Source organism: Stenella coeruleoalba (assembly GCF_951394435.1).
Source record: "Stenella coeruleoalba genome assembly, chromosome: 5".
Classification (NCBI taxonomy): Eukaryota; Metazoa; Chordata; class Mammalia; order Artiodactyla; family Delphinidae; genus Stenella; species Stenella coeruleoalba.
The window spans coordinates 129774949-129797118 of NC_137150.1; the positions used below are offsets into that span (position 1 = coordinate 129774949).

Sequence of the window (22170 nt, forward strand, 5' to 3'; positions counted from 1 at the left end):
GAAGTATTATTTCAGTGTACTTCTCACTCTGCCAAACTGCATGCAAATGACTGCTAGAATAATCTAGAAAGTACAGAATGGCGACTTTAACCAATCATTTTTAAATTGGGCAAAGAAGAGTAATAGGAATCTAAATGAAAGAAAAATTCACCTGTAATTCCACTGTATTAACAAAACAAATGGGCTTCCTCTTTCCACATTAATTCTTTTAGTTCTTATCTACAAGCAAGGATGAATTGTATACATTCCCAATTCAAGGTATGTAAAACCATATATTACTTTCTAAACATTTTTCATTTTAATACATACATTTCATCATAAGGTTTATATTTAATAGATCTTTCTTGAGTTTAAACTATTATTTTCTTAACCATTCCCTCCTGTTGATCATTTAGATGATCCACAATCATTTATAAAGGCTTTTGCCAGTTCAGTGGGCATGTACAGAAACAGCCTTAGGCAAATAAATATTGCCTTTAGACTGGAAAGATGGCTCTATCTAACTATCCATTTTTAGGAGATGAAGTATGATAACAACTTATACAATATAAACATAGACAGGTCATCAGAATGCAACTTCTGTTTATGTTTTGCCAAAGTATGCAATCCAACACTTTGGAAATTTAAATTTTAAAAAAAGAAAAGAAAACCCTCAAAAGTTGTAACTGAGTCTTCACAATGAAAAGAGAAAAACACTTGATTATTACCATCCTTTCCCCAATTTGAATTATATAGTACTCTATTGGCTCTGGGAATTAAATATTGATTTTTTAAAGGCATATTTAGACAATTTTGCTAAGAAAAGGAATCGTGCAAATAGTTTACTGTGAGTATTCGTTCAAAGACATCAGCACTTACTGCCTCTAGCAGAGTATATTACAATGCTTGAATCAATATTTAAAGTTAAATTATGTTTAAGTAAGTACAAAAAGCATATAATAGTTGAAAACCTAGATACTAATGGATAGAAACAGTTAATGTCTGATTTTCTACAAACTCATTGCAGAATTCTAAAGCAGACATACAACCATTGCATTTTATCGATAGCAATTTTTATATAAAGTTTATTTTTAATGATTTTTTCTGACATTATATGCTATTGTCTTTATTTTAATGATACTCTAGAAAACTATTTATGTAGCATATTTTATGGAATAGTTTTTTCTATTTTCCTTGATGCAATTAGTTATAGACTTTTATGTAATACAGAGTAGGTAGGAACTGTAACAGCAGAAGAGATCTTTTTTTAATTAATTAATTAATTTATTTATTGCTGCATTGGGTCTTCGCTGCTGCGCGCGAGCTTCCTCCGGCCTCAGCAAGCGGGGGCTGTTCCTCGTTGCAGTGCGCAGGTTCTTCACTGTTGTGGCCTCTTTTGTTGTGGAGCACGGGCTCTAGGCACACGGGCTTCAGCAGTTGTGGCTCACGGGCTCCAGAGCGCAGGCTCAGCAGCTGTGGCGCACGGGCTCAGTCGCTCTGCGGCATGTGGGACCCTCCCGGACCAGGGCCCAAACCCGTGCTCCTCGAATTGGCAGGCGGATTCCCAGCCACCGCGCCACCAGGGAAGTCCCCAGAAGAGATCTTGATATGGGTTGAGGGTTGTTTTATTTTAAATAGACTTTATGTATTTATTTATTTATTATTTTTAATTTTTTTTTTTGCGGTACGCGGGCCTCTCACTGTTGTGGCCTCTTCCATTGCGGAGCACAGACTCCGGATGCTCAGGCTCAGTGGCCATAGCTCACGGGCCCAGCCGCTCCGCGGCATGTGGGATCTTCCTGTACCGGGGCACGAACCCGTGTCCTCTGCATCGGCAGGTGGACTCTCAACCACTGTGCCACCAGGGAAGCCCTATGTATTTATTTTTTAGAACAGTTTTAGATTTACATTCAATTTGAGAAGGTAGTGTAGAGAGTTCTCATATACTCCACATCCAGTTTCTCCTGTTATTCACACCTTTATATGAGTTTGGTGAATTTAACATTAATGAGACAGTGTTGATACACTATTATTAGGTAGTATCCATCTTTATTCAAATGTTCCTAGTTTTTACATAATGTTCTTTTTCTCTTTCAGGATCCCATTCAGAACATCACATTACATTTAGTTATCATATCTGCTTAGACTCTTCTTGGTGGTGACAGTTTCTCAGACTTTGTTTTTTATGACCTTGAACATGTTAGTAAGTATTGGCCACGTATTTTGTAGAATGCCTTTCTATTGATATTGATCTGATGTTTTTCTCATGATTAGACAGTGGGGATCTGGATTTGAGAGATGAAAACGAGGTAAGAAAAGTGCCATTTGCATCCCATCACATCAAAGGTAAATACTATCAATATGATTTATCCGAGGTGATGCTGATCTTCATCACTTGGCTCTTCTGTTTGGGAGATATGTCTCTCCTCCTCCATTTATTTATTTAATCATTTATTTATATCAGTATGAACTCATGAGTATTTATTTTATACTTTGGTTATAATCCAGTACAACTTTTAAAAATTTTATTGCTCAAATCATTTCAGCTTTGGCCACTGGGAGCCAGTACTTGGTGCCTGTGTGCCTTTAACATACTCCCATCAATGAGATTTTTTGGACCACTTAGTTTTCTGGCATTACAAGATGCTCTAGAATCATCGTGTATATTTTTTCTTTAGCCCCCCAATTGTCCATTCCTACAAGGATGCCTGGGTGCTAGTTGTGTTCACTGCTACTGGGGTGTCATTGTTTTTAGGTCTTCTCAGCTGACAGAGCTAGAAAATATAGTATATGAGTACCAACCCATTTACAGGTTGAGTCTTAATCAATCAAATACATGTTTTACCCTAATGTAGTCTATAATCTTGGACTTGCTCAGTGTAACAAATAATGCATTTTAATACATTCCTTTTTGCATGTTTTAAGAAAAATAGTAAGTGGTAGTGAAATTCCAGTCTCCAAATTGATAACTGATGATAATAGTGACAACTAATCATTGGATTTCTATTAAATAAAAACAAGTTCTAGTATAACATATGCATTGGAGAGGCCCTTTTGAAACGTTATTCAGTTGAAATTTTAGGGTTGATAGACTTTTGTATTTTATTTTATTTTGTGTTTTGCTTCCCCCAGTCAGGATAGCAGTAAACTAGTAATTCATCAAAAGCTGTAAAATAGGCCAGTCTTTCAAAAGTATTTAGTCAACTAATGCACCTAATAACATATCAAAAGGATTTAAAGAGTTAAAAGAAAGTGTTTTTACTGTTGTATGGTATTTCTGTGAGATTGATTTTTGGTTACTAGGAGTTTACTCTTAATTTAGTCAATGCCATTGTTTCTTAAATCCACTTTGTAACTAATCTTACCTTGTATTTAATAAATGTGTTAACATAACATTACACAAAATTACATGTTTTAAAAACCTCTAAATTTTGAATAAGAACAAAAAGAGAGTAAAATATTGCCCAAGTCATATAGGAAAGGTTTTTATTTTTTAGTAGTTTACAAGTGGCATGAATAAAAAAATAGAATATTTTTACCTCTTTACTTTTTTTTTTTCTGCTCCACGATAAACCATTTTTTCCAATTGACTTACAATTACTAATATTGGAGTGCTGATGTAATAAGAGTTTAGGTTTTTCCAATTTAATATCACAACTTGATCTCAGTAGGAAAGCAAGATGAGAAATTTATTTAGTTCATGTAGCTGGTGTACATTCCTTTTAATTTAAATGTTTCCATTTCTCTTTGAAAATCTATAATTGAAAAAATCAGATACACATTTTAAAGATAAGTAGTTTGAACTTTAACTAGAAATAGAACTTTAACTTACTACAAATTATATTCTTGGAAAATATATTATCTATCTAATATAATATTTTTCCATTTAAAACAATGTTAAAGAGTAAGTCTAGTAAAAACAAAAACAAGAAAATGGGCCCATATCACATTTTAAGCTAATAAAAATGATATTCCTTCAGAATAGGTAATGTGGTTTTAAGAATATTTTCTTTATAATAGAGAACAATAGGTAACTAAACATTTTAAATCTACTCAAAGCTTTGTGAAAAAGTTCTGAATTAGGGAGTGGGCAGAATTTGGGTGAGACTGAAGAAGCAGTAGGATGTGTGGTCATGTAAGTTTTGGTGTATATATTGACATTTCAATGGTTTTATTGTCCAGTGTTTCCTTAAATATGTTCTGGGCAGCATGAGTTCAGTGGGACCTTAATAGCTGTGATTTAAGTAAGGGTCCTCTGATAATTAAAATGTAGGATATACCAGATTAAACAACAACAAAACAGATTTCTTTGTTCAGAATTACAAAGAGCTTTTAATATACAAACCTGCCTCATGAGTCTCTAAGGGAGAGCATTTTCCCACACTTACTTGACCAGACAAATAAATTATTTTTTAGCACAAAACTCCTACCCTGTTCATTAACCAAAAAAAGATTGGGAAGTAACTTCATTAACCCTAACACAGACCATGCATTTTGCATATGATATCACATTTCTTCTTTGCAATAAACCCATGAGTTTGTTATTATTATTTCTCCTTCTATACCTAACAACAACAACACACACACTTAGTAATTTTCTCGAGGTCAGTCAATTAGAAAAAAGGAAGTTAAACATGTGAATCTGGACTTCCCTGGTGGCACAGTGGTTAAGAATCTGCCTGTCAATGCAGGGCACACGGGTTCCAGCCCTGGTCCTGGATGATCCCACTTGCCGCGGAGCAACTAAGCCCATGCACCACAACTACTGAGCCTGCGTTCCACAACTACTGAAGCCCGTGTGCCTAGAGCCCATGCTCCACAACAAGAGAAGCCACTGCAATGAGAAGCCTGCACACTGCAAGGAAGAGTAGCCCCTGCTCGCCACAACTAGAGAAAGCCGTCTCCCAGCAATGAAGACCCAACCCAACCAGAATAAATTAAAAAAAAAAAAAAACTTCTTAAAAAAAAAGATGTGAATCCCTTTCTACCTGGAGTTCTCAATTATTCTTTCTCTGAACTGAAATGACTTCTGGAAAATTTTAGGACATAGATAATATTTTATATATTACATGGATAATTGTCTGTTAACAAAAGAGGATTAAGAGGCTATAGAAACTAACCACCACTACTATCTCTATCAATATTCTTTCAAAACCATTTGAATTAAGTGTACAATCTAATTACAAACAGTGTGTTGGTTAGGTATTAGGTAACAAAGTTTCCCCTCCAACTAGATTAGATTAGATCTTCCTTAACCCCTTCTTAAAGAGAAATTCTGGAGAGTCCAAAGAGTCCAAAGTCTAAAGTTGGACTCCAAAGAGTCCAACTTTCCTCTTTGCTAATTGTCTAATATATACTCAAATTATAAATCACATTAACTTTGCTTTATGTAGTTACCTCTGAATAACTAAGAGCAACAGTTCATTTCTCTGATATTTGACTTCAGCTTAGTTTAAACAGTTACATAACTACACACACAAGTCCATACACAATACAGCATAATTTAATGCAAGGAGCTTGAAACTTGAGATCAGAATGTCTAGCTGCAAGTCCCAGCATTTCTACTAACTAGCACTTGAATTTAGGCAAAGCCACCAAGTCATATTCTTCTCAATGAAAACTGTAGATTAGAAACCATATAAGAAAAGTGCTACAGGTCAGGTCTACACAATGTAAATATTAGACGTGTAAAATCAATACTAAAGAGAAAGGTGAATTATGCATATAAAATAATAAGGCAAAAGATCTGCTCATTGCAGAAATATGTTCACATTAGCCAGAGACTCTCTTTTCATCATCTATCAGATAGCTTCTCTCCCAGATTTTTCTCCCAGGGTCAGTGGAGTTTTCAAGTTAATGTTGAGACCAACGTGCTGTCTCAGGGTGAAATCTACCTCATGCCAAACAGATCTTCCTAAACAGAGGCAAACCTGCTCTAGGTTTGACAGCATGAACCCACTCTGTCTGTCCTCTGTGCATTTGAAGGCTTGAACTTATTCCATGTTGGCATGCCATTGATAGAATCAACTGAGGGCAGAAGATGAATGGAAAACGCTCCAAGATGAACAGAAAACTCTCTTCAAATAATATTTGAAATTAAAATATAAAAAGTATCTGCATTGAAGGCCTAGTGAAAAATTTCAGTGGTAACATAGATTGTAAACCCCTAGAATACAAGAATCAAGAGGGCAGATGTGTTTGCCCATTTTGTTCACTGTGCCATGTCCTGCATGTGTCTGGTTCACGGTAGGGGAGTAAGCACTTAATAAATATTTGTCTGTTGAATGAAGAATGAATATTAAAATGACAAAAGAATTCAATGATTAAAGAATAAAGCTGTGAGCTTTTGTACACTTAAGCAAAAATATGAACAAATATGTAGTAAATGTTACTTTGGAACTTTGGAGGTGATTAGGATTAAATATTTAAAAAATGATGCTACAGCCAACTTGATGATTGAAATAAAATACATCCGGATCTCTCTTAAGGAGATAAAAACATTTGAGCAGTTATATTGCCATTTAAACTTCCATGCTATTCATATAAATTTCCACAGTATTTCTCTTTGCACACTATATTTACTTACATAATAGTAATACATTGTATTTATTTAGTGGTTTGTTTGCAAATAACAAAAATTAGTTTATTTGATCCTCCCCTGTGAAATAGGGAAGGCAGATATCATTACTGCTAATTCACAGATGAAGAGATCTGGGCTCAGAAATATTAAGGGTCATAAAATATACCACATTAACTATTAAGTCCCTGTTGAGGAAGAAAATTTCAATGATAATAATTTTAAAAAGTAAAAACAGAACAACAAAACAATTATAATGCAGCTCGTGAATGCATAGACTGCTTAAATCCCTTGCATAATGTATTTTCTGTACTCTAACCAATGACATTGTGATGTTGCAATTGCTTTAATTTGATTTTTCAGATGCAAAACAAAAGCCTGGTGAGATTGAATGTCTCCCTGAGACACATATCTAGTAAGTCTTGGAGGTGGGACTCAAGCCTGTGCTTTCTGACAACAAATCATGTGTCAGAAAGCCTGGCTACCCACCACTTAACTCTTAAATTCTATGCTTTAACCACCATCTCAGTGATTGTGTATGCTAAAATGATGCATAAAAATATACTATATAAATGTATCTTTCTGTTACTATTATTATTAGAAATATGATACATCTGTCACAGAAATTGCATATGCATATGGAATTGTTTCTTTTTTTTTTTTTTTTAATCCACTAATGGTGATACACTGCCATCTACTCAGGTCACCTAGACCTAGCTAGGTGGGTCTGGCCGTGTGAGAGAGAGGTCTGTGACTGAAGAGAGTGTGTGTGTGTGTGCGTGTGCGTGTGTGTGTGTGTGTGTGAGAGTGTGTGATTAATTTGTTGTTGACAAATATTAGGCTATGAGACAGAAAGACAGGAATAACCCCAGCATCTTGTAGATATTTTCCAGAAGCCAGCCATATTTCTCTTCCATGCTGGCTGCTGGGAAACCTTTGGAGTGTAGTTAGTAATAATGCTTAGGGCCCCTCTATCCTATAGAACTCCCTTCATGACTATAAGCTGTGGTGTAAGATTCTAAGCTTTTCAACAGACAACCACAATATGTGAGAGAACCATGCATATGTTCAAATACCTCTCTAATGCTTAGGATGGATTAATTTTACCTTAAATTTTATACCTTTCATTCACTTTTTTCTCAATGGTTGAAGTTTAAGCAGACATTTTTGCAAGAGATTCACTTTTTTCTCAATGGCTGAAGTTTAAGCAGCCACTTTTGCAAGAGAAGTAGACCTGTAATTAATTCATTCAAGATTCAAGTGCCTTCTCTATGTAAGCACTGTGCAAAGTGCCAGAGATTTATGTTGTACTTTACCTTGGGTTATTTTAAGTTACTGGAACACTTGTAATATTAATGCACATTAGTAATCAAGAGCCCCTTTTTGTTGGTTGGTTGGTTAATGGTTTGTTAGAAAGAGAAAGAGATGAAAAATAAAGGATTTCAATTATTCTCTTTCCTTCCCTCAACACACACACACACAGACACACACACACACACACACACACACACACACACACACACACACACACTTGCTCAGTCCCCAACTCCTTTGATATTTCATATTCAATATTAGACTTGACTGACATAAGAAACTCACTGTAGAGAGGCATGTTTCCTCTGAACTAAAGCTGGTTTCCATGGTGCTGAAAGACAACAGACATGAGGACATGGGGAGGGGGAAGGGTAAGCTGAGACAAAATGAGAGAGTGGCATGGACATATATATACTACCTAAGGTAAAATAGATAGCTAGTGGGAAGCAGCCACATAGCACAGGGAGATCAGCTCGGTGCTTTGTGACCACCTAGAGGGGTGGGATAGGGAGGTTGGGAGGGAGATGCAAGAGGGAAGAGATATGGGAACATATGTATATGTATAACTGATTCACTTTGTTATACAGCAGAAACTAACACACCATTGTAAAGCAATTATACTCCAATAAATGTTTAAAAAATAAAATAAAATAAAAGTAAGCATAGTCCTTAGGTATATACAGGGTGGTGTTCATGCCAAGCACAGGTCACTAAGAGCCAGATGGAGTAAGATGTTTGTACTGCACATAAACAGCACCAGGCCTTGCAATTTTACTTTATGCAGTTTGGCTCCCATTTAGAAAAAGGAAATCTCATTATAGTGTAGCATATATTTTAAGGTCAGTGAATCATGCTGGGTTGTTTTCACTTTGAAAACTACTTTTAAATGGATGAGCTCCATTGCATGGAGCTCAGATATGTACTCAGATCTGTGCATAGATATGTCTTAAAACATCATTTCTCACCCTTTCCTGGAACTCCTTTAGATTTGGGTAATGTAGGGGAGGAAAATGCTATCTAAAGTTTATTGTACAAAAAGGAGGGCTGTTGGCTGACATACCTTGTTCGAGTATGTATAGATTTGTCTTTTTTTAATATATAAAATATAGAGAGGACTCCAAGATGGTGGAGGAGTTAGATGTGGAGATCACCTTCCTCCCCACAAATACATCAGAAATACATCTACTTGTGGAACAACTCCTACAGAACACCTACTGAACGCTGGCAGAAGACCTCAGACTTCCCAAAAGGAAAGAAATTCCCCACGTACCTGGGTAGGGCAAAAGAAAAAAGGAAAAACAGAGACAAAAGAATAGGGATGGGACCTGCACCAGTGGGAGGGAGCTGTGAGGTTTCCACACACTAGGAAGGCCCTTCGCGGGTGGAGACTGCAGGTGGTGGAGGGGGGAAGCTTTGGAGCCACGGAGGAGAGTGCAGCAACAGGGGTGCAGAGGGCAAAGCGGAAAGATTCCCACACAGAGGACCGGTGCCGACCAGCACTCACCAGCCCGAGAGGCTTGTCTGCTCACCCGCGGGGGCGAGCAGCTGGGAGCTGAGGCTCGGGCTTCAGTCGGAGCCCAGGGAGAGGACTGGGGTTGGTGGCGTGAACACAGCCTGAAGGGGCTAGTGTGCCAGGGCTAGCCAGTAGGGAGTACAGGAAAAGGTCTGCAACTGCCAAAGAGGTAAGAGACCATTGTTTCCTGGTGCGCGAGGAGAGAGGATTCAGAGCACCGCCTAAACGAGGTCCAGAGACGGGCGTGAGCCGCGGCTATCAGCACGGACCCCAGAGACGGGCATGAGACGCTAAGGCTGGTGCTGCCACCACCAAGAAGCTTGTGTACGAGCACAGGTCACTATCCACACCGCCCCTCCCGGGAGCCTGTGCAGCCTGCCACTGCCAGGGTCCCGGGATCCAGGAACAACTTCCCCAGGAGAACGTATGGTGCGTCACAGGCTGGTGCAACGTCACTCTGGCCTCTGCCGCTGCAGGCTCGCCCCGCATCCGTACCCCTCCCTCCCCTAGGCCTGAGTGAACCAGAGTCCCCTAATCAGCTGCTACTTTAACCCTGTCCTGTCTGAGCAAAGAACAGATGCCCTCAGGCGACCTACACGCAGAGGCAGGGCCACGTCCAAAGCTGAACCCCAGGAGCTGTGTGAACAAAGAAGAGAAAGGGAAATTTCTCTCAGCAGCCTCAGGAGCAGCGGATTAAATCTCCACAATCAATTTGATGTATCATGCATCTGTGGAATACCTGAATAGACAACAAATCACCCCAAAGTGGAGGCAGTGGACTTTGGGAGCAAATGTAGACTTGGGGTTTGCTTTCTGCATCTAATTTGTTTCTGGTTTTATGTTTATCTTAGTTTAGTATTTAGAGTTTATTATCATTGGTAGATTTGTTTACTGATTTGGTTGCTTTCTTCCTTTATATATATATATTTTTTTTTTCCCTTTTTCTCTTTTTGTGAGTGTGTATGTGTATGCTTCGTTGGGTGTTTTTGTCTGTATTTGCTTTTACCATTTGTCTTTGGGTTCTGTCTGTCTGTTTTTTTTTGTTTTGTTTTGTTTTTTAGTATAGTTTTTAGCACTTGTTGTCATTGGTGGATTTGTTTTTTGGCTTGTTTGCTCTTTTCTTTCTTTCTCTAAGGACTTTATTTTTTTTTTTATTTTTAATAACTTTTTTATTTTAATAGCTTCATTTTATTTCATTATTTTTTCTTCCTTTCTTTTTTTCCCCTCCCTTTTCTTCTGAGCCATGTGGCTGACAGGTCTTGGTGCCCGGCTGGTGTCAGATCTGTGCCTCTGAGGTGGGGGAGCCGAGTTCAGGACATTGGTTCACCAGAGACCTCCCAGCTCCACGTAACATCAAATAGCAAAAGCTCTCCCAGAGATCTCCATATCAATGCTAAGACCCAGCTCCACTCAACGACCAGCAAGCTACAGTGCTGGACACCCTATGCCAAACAACTAGCAAGACAGGAACACAACCCCACATGTTAGCAGAGAGGCTACCTAAAATCACAATAAGGTCACAGACACCCCCAAACACACCACCAGATGCATTCCTGCCCACCAGAAAGACAAGATCCAGCCTCATCTACCAAAACACAGGTACCAGTCCCCTCCACCAGGAAGCCTACACAACCCACTGAATCAACCTTACCCACTAGAGGCAGACACCAAAAATAGCAGTAACTGGGAACCTGCAGCCTATGAGGAGGAGACACCAAACACAGTAAGTTAAGCAAAATGAGAAGACAGAGAAACACACAGCAGATGAAGGAACAAGGTAAAAACCCACCAGATCAAACAAATGAAGAGGAAATAGGCAGTCTACCTGAAAAAGAATTCAGAGTAATGATAGTAAAGATGATCCAAAATCTTGGAAATAGAATGGAGAAAATACAAGAAACGTTTAACAAGGACTTAGAAGAACGAAAGAGCAAATAAACAAAGATGAACAACACAATAAATGAAATTAAAAATTCTCTAGAAGAAATCAAAAGCAGAATAATTGAGGGAGATGAACGGATAAGTAACCTGGAAGATAAAATAGTGGAAATAATGACCACAGAGCAGAATAAAGAAAAAAGAATGAAAAGAATGGAGGACGGTCTCAGAGACATCTGGGACAACATTAAACACACCAACATTCGAATATAGGGGTCCCAAAAGAGGAAGAGAAAAAGAAAGGGACTGAGAAAATATTTGAAGAGATTATAGGTGAAAACTTCCCTAACATGAGAAAAGAAACAGTCAATCAAGCACAGGAAGCACAGAGAGTCCCATACAAGATAAATCCAGGGAGAAACATGCCAAGACACATATTAATCAAACTATCAAAAATTAAATACAAAGAAAAAATATTAAAAGCAGCAAGGGAAAAACAACAAATGATATACAAGGGAATATCCATAAGGTTAGCAGCTGATCGTTCAGCAGAAACTCTACAAGCCAGACTGGAGTGGCAGGACATATTTAAAGTGATGAGAGGGAAAAACCTACAGTCAAGATTACTCTACCCAGCAAGGATCTCATTCAGATTTAACAGAGAAATTAAAACCTTTACAGACAAGCAAAAGGTAAGAGAATTTAGCACCACAAAACCAGCTTTACAACAAATGCTGAAGGGACTTCTCTAGGCAGGAAACACAAGAGATGGAAAAGACTTACAATAACAAACCCAAATCAAAGAAGAAAATGGTAATAGGAACCTACATATTGATAAGTACCTTAAATATAAATGTATTAAATTCTCTAACCAAAAGACATAGACTGGTTAAATGGATACAAAAACAGACCCATATATATGCTGTCTACAAGAGACCCACTTCCTAGGGACACATACAGACTGAAAGTGAGGGGATGGAAAAAGATATTCATTACAAATGGAAATCAGAAGAAAGCTGGAGTAGCAATTCTCATATCAGACAAAATAGACTTTAAAATGAAGACTATTACAAGACAAGAAGAAGGACACTACATAATGATCAAGGGATCAATCCGGGAAGAAAATATAACAACTGTAAATGTTTATGTACCCAACATAGGAGCACCTTAATACTTAAGGCAAATGCTAACAGCCATAAAAGGGCAAATCAACATTAACATAATCATAGTACGGGACTTTAACACCCCACTTTCACCAATGGACAGATCATCCAAAATGAAAATAAATAAGGAAACACAAGCTTTAAATGATACGTTAAACAAGATGGATTTAATTGATTTTTATAAGACATTCCATCTGAAAACAACAGAATACACATTCTTTTCAAGTGCTCATGGAATATTCCCCAGGATAGGTCATATCTTGGGTCACAAATCAAGCCTTGGTACATGTAAGAAAATTGAAATTGTATCAAGTATCTTTTCCAACCACATGCTATGAGACTAGATAGCAATTACAGAAAAAAATCTGTAAAAAATAAAAACACATGGAGGCTAAACAATACACTACTTAATAACAAAGAGATCACTGAAGAAATCAAAGAGGAAATCAAAAAAAATACCTAGAAACAAAGGACAATGAAAACACGATGACCCAAAACTTATGGGATGCAGCACAAGCAGTTCAATGAAGGAAGTTTATAGCAATACAGTCCTACCTTAAGAAACAAGAAACATCTGAAATAAATAACCTAACCTTACACCTAAAGCAATTAGAGAAAGAAGAACAAAAAACCCCAAAGTTAGCAGAAGGAAAGTAATCATAAATATCAGATCAGAAATAGATAAAGAAGAAATGAAGGAAAATGAGCAAAGATCAATTAAACTAAAAGCTGGTTCTTTGAGAAGAAAAACAAAATTGATAAACCACTAGACAGACACATCAAGAAAAAAAGTAGGAAGATTCAAATCAACAGAATTAGAAATGAAAAAGGAGAGGTAACAACTGACACTGCAGAAATACAAAGGATCATGAGAGATTACTACAGGCAACTATATGCCAAAAAATTGACAACCTGGACGGAATGGACAAATTCTTAGAAAAGCACAAACTTCTGAGACTGAACCAGGAAGAAATAGAAAATATAAATACACCAATCACAAGCAATGGAATTGAGACTGTGATTAAAAACCTTCCAACAGACAAAAGCCCGGGACCAGATGGCTTCACAGGTGAATTCCTTCAAAAATTTAGAGAAGAGGTAACACCTATCCTTCTCAAACTCTTCCAAAATATAGCAGAGGTAGAAACACTCCCAAACTCATTCTATGAGGCCACCATCACTCTGATATCAAAACCAGACAAAGATGTCACAAAGAAAGAAAATTACAGGTCAATATCACTGATGAATATAGATGCAAAAATCCTCAACAAAATATTAGCAAAGAGAATCCAACAGCACATTAAAAGGATCATACACCATGATCAAATATCATTTTTCCCAGGAATGCAAGGAATCTTGAATATACCCAAATCAATGTGATAAACCATATTAACAAACTGAAGGAGAAAAAACATATGATCATCTCAAGAGATGCAGAAAAAGCTTTAGACAAAATTCAACACCCATTTAGGATAAAAGCCCTCCAGAAAGTAGGCATAGAGGGAACTTACCTCAACATGATAAAGGCCATATATGGTAAACCCACAGCAAACATCATTCTCAATGGTGAAAAACTGAAACCATTTCCTCTAAGATCAGGAAAAAGACAAGGTTGTCCACTCTCACCACTATTATTCAACCTAGTATTGGAAGTTTTAGCTACAGCAGTCAGAGAAGAGAAAGAGGTAAAAGGAATCCAAATAGGAAAGGAAGAAGTAAAGCTGTCACTCTTTGCAGCTGACATGATACTATACTTAGAGAATCCTAAAGATGCTACTAGAAAACTACTAGAGCTAATCAAGAATTTGGTAAAGTAGCAGGCTACAAAATTAATGCACAGAAATCTCTTGCATTCCTATACACTAATGATGAAAAATCTGAAAGAGAAATTAAGGAAACACTCCCATTTGACATTGCAACAAAAATAATAAAATACCTAGGAATAACCCTACCTAAGGAGACAAAAAACCTGTATGCAGAAAACTATAAGACATTGATGAAAGAAATTAAAGAGGATACAAACAGATGGAGAGATGTACCATGTTCTTGGATTTGAAGACTCAACATTGTGAAAATGACTCTACTACCCAAAGCAATCTACAGATTCATTGCAATCGATAACAAACCACCAATGGCATTTTTCACAGAACTAGAACCAAAAATTTTACAATTTGTATGGAAATGGAAAATACCCCAAATAACCAAAGGAACCTTGAGAAAGAAATACAGAGCTGGAGGAATAAGTCTCCTGGACTTCAGACTATATTACAAAGCTACAGTAATCAAGACAGTATGGTACTGGCACAAAAACAGAAATATAGATCAAGGGAACAGGATAGAAAGCCCAGAGATAAACCCATGCATATATGGTCAACTTATTTTGATAAAGGAGGCAAGAATATACAATGGAGAAAAGACAGCTTCTTCAATAAGTTGTGCTGGGAAAACTGGATAGCTACATGTAAAAGAATGAAATTAGGACACTCCCTAACACCATACACAAAAATAAACTCAAAATGGATTAAAAACATAAATGTAAGGCCAGACACTAGAAATCTCTTAGAGGAAAACATAGACAGAGCACTCTATGACATGAATCACAGCAAGATCCTTTTTGACCCACCTCTTAGAGAAATGGAAATAAAAACAAAAATAAACAAATGGGACCTAATGAAAATTAAAAGCTTTTACACCGCAAAGGAAATCATAAAAAAGACAAAAAGGTATGCATCAGAATGGGAGAAAATTTTGCAAATGGAGCAACAGACAAATGATTAATCTCCAAAATTTACAAGCAGCTCATGCAGCTCAATATCAAAAAACAAACAATGCAATCCAAAAATGGGCAGAAGACCTAAATAGACATTTCTCGAAAGAAGATATAGAGATGGCAAAGAAGCACATGAAAGGATGCTCAACATCACTAATCATTAGAGAAATGCAAATCAAAACTACAATGAGATATCCCTCCACACCAGTCAAAATGGCCGTCATCAAAAAATCTACACACAATAAATGCTGGAAAGTGTGTAGAGAAAAGGGAACCCTCTTGCCCTGTTGGTGGGAATTTAAATTGGTACAGCCACTATGGAGAACAGTATGGAGGTTCCTTAAAAATCTAAACAATAGAACTACCATATGACCCAGAAATCCCACTACTGGGCATATACCCTGAGAAAACCATAATTCAAAAATTTCACCACAATGTTCATTGCAGCTCTATTTATAATAGCCAGGACATGGAAGCAACCTAAGTGTCCATCAACAGATGCATGGATAAAGATGATGTGGCACATATATACTATGGAATATTACTCAGCCATAAAAAGGAACAAAACTGGGTCATTTGTAGTGAGTTGGATCGACCTAGAGTCTGTCATACAGAGTGAAGTCAGTCAGAAAGAGAAAAACAAATACTGTAAGCTAACACATATATATGGTATCTAAAAAAAAAAAAAAAAAAAAAAGGAAAGAAAGAAAAATGGTTCTGAAAAACCTAGGAGAAGGACAGGAATAAAGAGTCAGACCTAGAGAATGAACTTGAGGACACAGGGAGAGGGAAGGGTAAGCTGGGACGAAGTGAGAGAGTAGGATGGACATATATACACTACCAAATGTATAATAGATAGCTAGTGGGAAGCAGCCACATAGCACAGTTCTTTGTGACCACCTAGAGGGGTGGGATAGGGAGGGTGGGAGGGAGATGTAAGAGGGAGGGGATATGGGGATAAATGTATACACATAGCTGATTCACTTTGTTATAAAGCAGAAAGTAACACACCATTGTAAAGCAGTTATACTCCTATAAAGAGGTTAAAATAATAAATAAAATATATGCAAAGCACCAATTAAGTTAATGAACATTGTAAACTGTAACACACTGATTGTTTACTTCATATTGTCCACAGGAATTTTGTTACCAGAGTGTGTAGGGTTGATCGCATCCAAAAAAAAAAAAAAATAGAGAGAGAAAAAAGAAAGAAAAAAAGGATTTTAAGGTTAGAACATATCTAAGGTGAAGGATATTTTAATTATGAGTGGTATTTTTTTTGTAAAAGGAATACTTTGGGACCTTTTAAATGAACAGTCTAAATTAACCACCAAAATGTACATTATCATTAGTCTAGAAAAAGATGTCTGCAGTAAAAGTATTTGAGAACCTTTCTTTCCTTGAAACTCAGATCCCACGTGCCTAGAGAAAATGCACTTCAGCGTAGTAAACTTCTATGTTTTTTCTTTTTTTAAATCGGCATATTCAGTGACAGAAACTACGTTCTGAATCTTTGGAAAGAGGTTCTTCAATCGCAGGTCGGAACTAACAAAGTTACTGAGAAATTTCAGCCACTTAGAGGAGTCAGTAAAGAGTGCACTTTCTGTCAGTTCCTGGAAATGTTATGAGTTAGAAGCCCTCAGACGTGAGGACTTCAGTCTTGGTGCCTAACGTGAGAAACTGGCGAAGCTGGGAGCCCCGTGTGGTGTGGTGTCAAGACTTCACCTGTGGCTCTCCTCGCTCACTGGGTCTTTAAGAAGCACAGTGGGTTGGGGGAAAAGGACAAACTGAGACTAAAGGAATAGAAATTGGGTTTAGTTTGCAAGGGAGAACACTAAAGTAGTCAAAGAGCTTTTCAACCCAAAATGCTGCTCAGAAATCGCTCGGTGCCTCCAGAGACCAAACCCTGGTGGTGGGTGCATTTAGGTATCTGAATCCACAGACTAGCAAAATTCCCACCCTCTCCCTTGTTACTGAGCTTGCCTTTCACCCGCTTTAGGCTGCCCCGGGATTCCTACATTTAGTTTTCCAGTCTCTTTTTATTCCCATCACCGCCCCCCTCGAGACGGAAGTCCAGAGTCTTCCAGGGAGTTACCTTGACGGGTCTGGATCATGCTCAGTGGCAGGCTGGCGGGACAGATTGGGGAGCAAGTGGAAAACTTAGGTGCCGGCTTACGGCACTGACTTGACGGTCCTCCCTACTCCTGGAACCCTCCGTCAGAAGTAAGATCCCGACTCTGCCCAACTCTAATGGAATCCTCCAGACTTTGGAGACTCCTTGTGGAAGAACCCAACTTAAGGATAAACACTTGGAGGATCGGGGCTAGCAGGCTCAGGGAAGTCCTCGCGTCCCTCGTGGTCCCCAAATTCTACTCCTGAGATCTGGGCATGCCCGCGAGTACCCAGAGACCCGGTTGCCGGGGACCCGGGCGGCGGATCTGGACAGCGCGACGCCCACCGAGGTGAAGGGGAGAGCGCATCTCCGCTCCCAAACCGACTGGCTGTAGCCACACGCGACCCCACTCCCAGAGCAGGATACCTGTGCAGGAGAGTCTCGAACCCTTGTTCTCTTGCCCGCGTGTCTGGAGCCCAGATTAAAAAACCCGCCAACCGTACCTCGCGGGGAAGCCCGGCACTCGCCAGGAGAGAAGCTGTGACGAGACTTCTCTCCTGGAGCCTCCCGGGTGAGCTGACTTCCACTCCCCCCAGCTCCTGCCCCCGCGCCTACGCGCACTGCCTCGCCCGGGATCCGCGGAGCCCGCGCTGGCCGCCGTGAGAAAGCACATCCCCCGAGCCTCTCGGCAGCCTGGAGCGTTCCCCGGGTTTCACTCACCGATCCTGAGTACTTGAGGAGCCGTCTGGGGGAGGACGTAGCAGAGGAAATAGAGAAGCGCCCAGCTGGTGTCCCTGGTCCAGAGCCCGGGCTGCGCGAGGAGTGTGCGGCGCTCCATCTTCCCAGCTTCTTAATTCCTGCCCAGACCCAGCCGCTGTCGCACGCCCTCGAGAGGCAGCCCGCTCAGGTCGGGTCCCCGCCTCATCCTCCCTGGGATGCTCCCCGTTTGCACCCTGCGCGCCTCACCCTACCCCCCTCCGCCCGCGCCAGCCCCCCGGAAAGAGATTGAGGGAACCGGCGTGGGAACGCGGAGCTGGCTGGCGACGTTGGGCTCGCTCGGGGCTGGCTTCTCGTTTCTGCCGCTAGCCCATCACGGCTGCGGCTCCCCCTCCTCCTCCATGGGCCGCAGACCGCGGGGAAGCAGGGCGCAACTGCTCCCGGAGCCGGGAGACCAGCTGAGGAAAGTTGCTGCCCCAATTTGCTGGAACGCCTCACTCATTCGTCCTCTGGTCAGATGAGAAAGTGGAGGGGGCGGGGGAGGGTAGGTGGAGGGTGCAACGAGACAAGGATGGGAAAGGGGGAGAGAAGGCGAAGGAGGAAGGAGAGGGGGTACTGGGTGAGTTGGTGCAGGGGCTCTGAGCAAAAGCCGGAGGAGCTCCAGCAGGTTCACTAGGATCCGAGCCACGCTTTTGCCTCTCAATTCTTGCTTTCCTCTTCCCCTCGCTGGCCCCAGCCTTTATTTACTGCCCGCTCCAATACACTGATCCAGACACTCATACACGCACACACGCACGCACATTCTCCGTCTCCCTCAACTTTGCGCTGTGATGCTGGAAAGTCTATTGAGTATTGCATCCTGAAGACAGAAAATTTAACCTGCTGGTCAGAGCAAAGGCAGCCTCTGTTGTGGGCTGTGAGTGGCAGAGGAGCTTCCTTGGTAATGTCCCCGTGCGCCTGTTAGGGGGGGTCGTAGAGATGGCCAACTACGACTCTTCCCATCACTTGATGGAAAATCGCCATCTCGGACGCCAGTATTCAGAGAATAGAGGAGCTCTTATTTCAACTCTGGCAAAGATGAAGAAAAGGAGGAGGAAGAGGAGAAAAATGAGATACTTTCAGCCCTCTAAGATTAAAGTGCCTTCTTTCCTATTCAGACCCAAGATAATCTCTTGTAAATTGCTTCCATTTACACGTGCAGAACTGGGAAAGAGGCAGCTTCCAGCGCCGCTCCTTTTCTTGATTTCTTTTGACTGTCACGTTTGAACGCTGGAAGAGAGGTTATTTTAGCACTGTAGGTTTGGAGACTATTTCTCCGTAGAAGGACAAGGACACTTCCCTGGGGAAATCATCATCATTTGATCATTTTGGCTTAATTTCCTCTGAGCCTTGTGGAGGAATGTTCTGTATAAATGTTTGCTAGGTCTGCGTTAACACTCATAGAGTTTTTGTTTTTGTTTTGTTTTGTTTTGTTTTTTCCCCTCTGAGTATGGATTTTGGAGAACTGACCTAAACTGAGTTAATTCTTCTGAAAAACATGTCCACAGGTATATAGACCTATAATAGGAAAGAATTACAAAAAGAAATGTAATATAACTTCAGATGCATTTATTCATTGACCCTTATATGTGGTGCCAGATGCCATATATATATATATATATATATATATGTATATATAATATATATATATATATATATATTTTTTACCGAAGACCCTATAGTGGGAAACATGCACCATCCATCCTCCAAGAGAGCTTATAGCCTCACTGTTGGCAGCTAGTCAGTTCATACTTCAAATACTCTGCCTAGTTCTGGATACTTCTGTATGATAGTTGATAAAACAGAACATATCCACAGATAAGAAGAAGGGTTGATTTGGATTTAAGAATGCATCTCATGCATAGATTGATGAAACCAAGAAAAATTAGGAGCATATGCAGGTTATCTTCAGAAATTTGAAGAGCTCTGTGTTAAAAGAATGTAGCCATAGTATTAGGCAAGTGAGAAGAAATAAGAAAAATAAGAACGTTGACTGGAAGTTGTAAATGAGTAAATTTCATTTATTTGGCCGAGGAACATTTCTAAGTCCGGAAAGTGTCTGATGATATGATATGATATGATATGACTTGCTTCAGAAAAGAGACAAACTTTCCTGTCATTCATTCATTCATTGGCTCATTCAATGCATATTTGAGTGCCTACTTTGTGGGAGGCGTTGGGCCAAACCCTGGATACACAGTGGGAATATGGTTGCTGCCATAATGAAACTCATAGGTAGTAAAGAAATGTGATGCGTTTTACAAAATGGTACTTAGGGCATGATGAAAAGGAGAACTTTAACCTCTTTAGGAATTTGGGAAGAACTTGATGAGGAAGTGATGCTTCAAAATTCAAATAATGGGTACTTTATAAATCCTTAGTAAGTATTATTTAAATTAAGAATAAATATAAAGCTTGTTAGAGGATTTTTTTTAAAACCTAAAGATTTGTGTAAAGCATAATCAGTGGCCTATTTTTCTTGATACATATGGGGTTAATAGATAATAGATATTGCATGTCTAGATCTTGAGATCCCAAACTCCAGAATTAGGTCAGCTTTTGAACAAACTGTTTGAATCCTGGTTTTACCCAATTCTAGATTTGTAGCCTTGGTTAAATTACTTTATCTCCCTATAGGAGAGATTGCTGATACTTACCTATAGCCATTTCTCTTCTTCCGGGCATATTAAAACCTGTATCTTTTCAGTTAGGCGTAAAAATATATATTTAACCAATGAAATGTGAGTAGAAGTAGTATGTGCCATTTCTGGGTGAGAAGGAAAGAAGTGAAAGGATCTCCCATTTCCCTCCAGCACTATCTTCTCCTGCCAGAGTAATTCTGAAAGCTGCAAGTTCTAGCAGTCAAGATGGAAGCAGCCTGGACCCCTGAGTCACCTTTTGGGAAGGAGTTGCTTCAATAGTTGTCAGATCAGCAGCAAACTGTTGACAAATCAGTGAAAACAAATTTTGTGTTGTAATCCATTAAGATTTTGAGATCTGTTTGTTATTACAGTGAAACCTACTCTATACTGACTGTCACACTCTCTTTAGGATTTGATATCTTCATCTGTAAAATGAGAATGATAATAACGCAGTAGCACCATTGGAGGATTATATGAGCTACTGCATACAAAGTATTTTCCAAGGTTTTCATTACTCAGTATATATTAGTTCATTTGTGATAATTTACTTTTTTGGTTAAATTAATCTACACATACATTTCTAGTTTAAATATGCCACAGATGGCAAAGTCTAAAATATTTTGTCTGTTAGAAAATGACTCAGTTAATAGTGTAGTAATAGTAATTTGGTCCAATACTATTGAAGGAAATTTTATTACTTTTACCTGCATGACCCTTGGTCTTAAGTTCTTTTTGGTTGGTAGAAATATGAGAAAGATTGCATTTCCTAAAGTAGGCTTCTTAAAGAACACATGCACACTTAAGTTACTTTTCTGTATCATCTGTAAAGCTTAAAACTGAAATTTATTTCCTTGTTAAAATGCTTTCCTCCACTGCTCATGTACACAGGCTCATGGTGTAAGTTACTCATGAGAGATCAGCAGCTGCTGTTAATTTGTTTTGTGCTTTTTAGAAGCACTGTGTCTTGTGTATATATGCATCTAGTTATATATTTGCCCCAAATGACTGTTTGTCACTCTTGATTCACATTTTCATAGTGCTCTCTTAAGAATAAAAGTTTCCAATTGAATGCATTCGGTCTTTTCCCCATTTCCCAAATCTTAAGCTTAAATTGATACACCGTGGTTAATAATGAAGCAATACAGTAGCGTGCAGCATTGTGCATCTTGTGAGAGCTGGTGACATTACTTAGATAGCAATCCATTTAATTTTAATTTTAATAATATAACTAGACATAAAGAAAAATGGCTTAGAATAAACTAAGGAACCCAAATGTTATAAACGTGTTTTCCAAGTGGTGAGTATACTAGAGTTTACTTATGATGTTACCCAGGGTACTGAAAACAAAAGATCAAGTGGCTTTTAGAGCTTCCTAAGAATGTGCAGCTGATTTGGGATCAAAATCCTCACTTCTTGACAACTTCCTTATCTATACTTTTTTCCTTAGGTGATGTCACATGTTTCT

The 22170-nt window shown here is 39.1% G+C and overlaps 1 protein-coding gene across 12 annotated transcripts in view; it reads right to left on the reverse strand.

Annotated features, from left to right (window-relative positions):
- The window catches only part of GRIK1 (glutamate ionotropic receptor kainate type subunit 1), a gene marked incomplete at both ends in the record, with an annotated part of 424965 nt that extends 406820 nt beyond the window's left edge, over window positions 1-18145 (reverse strand). For all 12 annotated transcript variants that reach the window (XM_079921721.1, XM_079921731.1, XM_079921727.1 and 9 more), the window contains one exon: window positions 18028-18145. In XM_079921721.1, the coding sequence (XP_079777847.1) occupies window positions 18028-18145 (118 nt within the window). The remainder of the gene's footprint in view (window positions 1-18027) is intronic.
- Between the last annotated feature and the right edge of the window lie 4025 nt (window positions 18146-22170).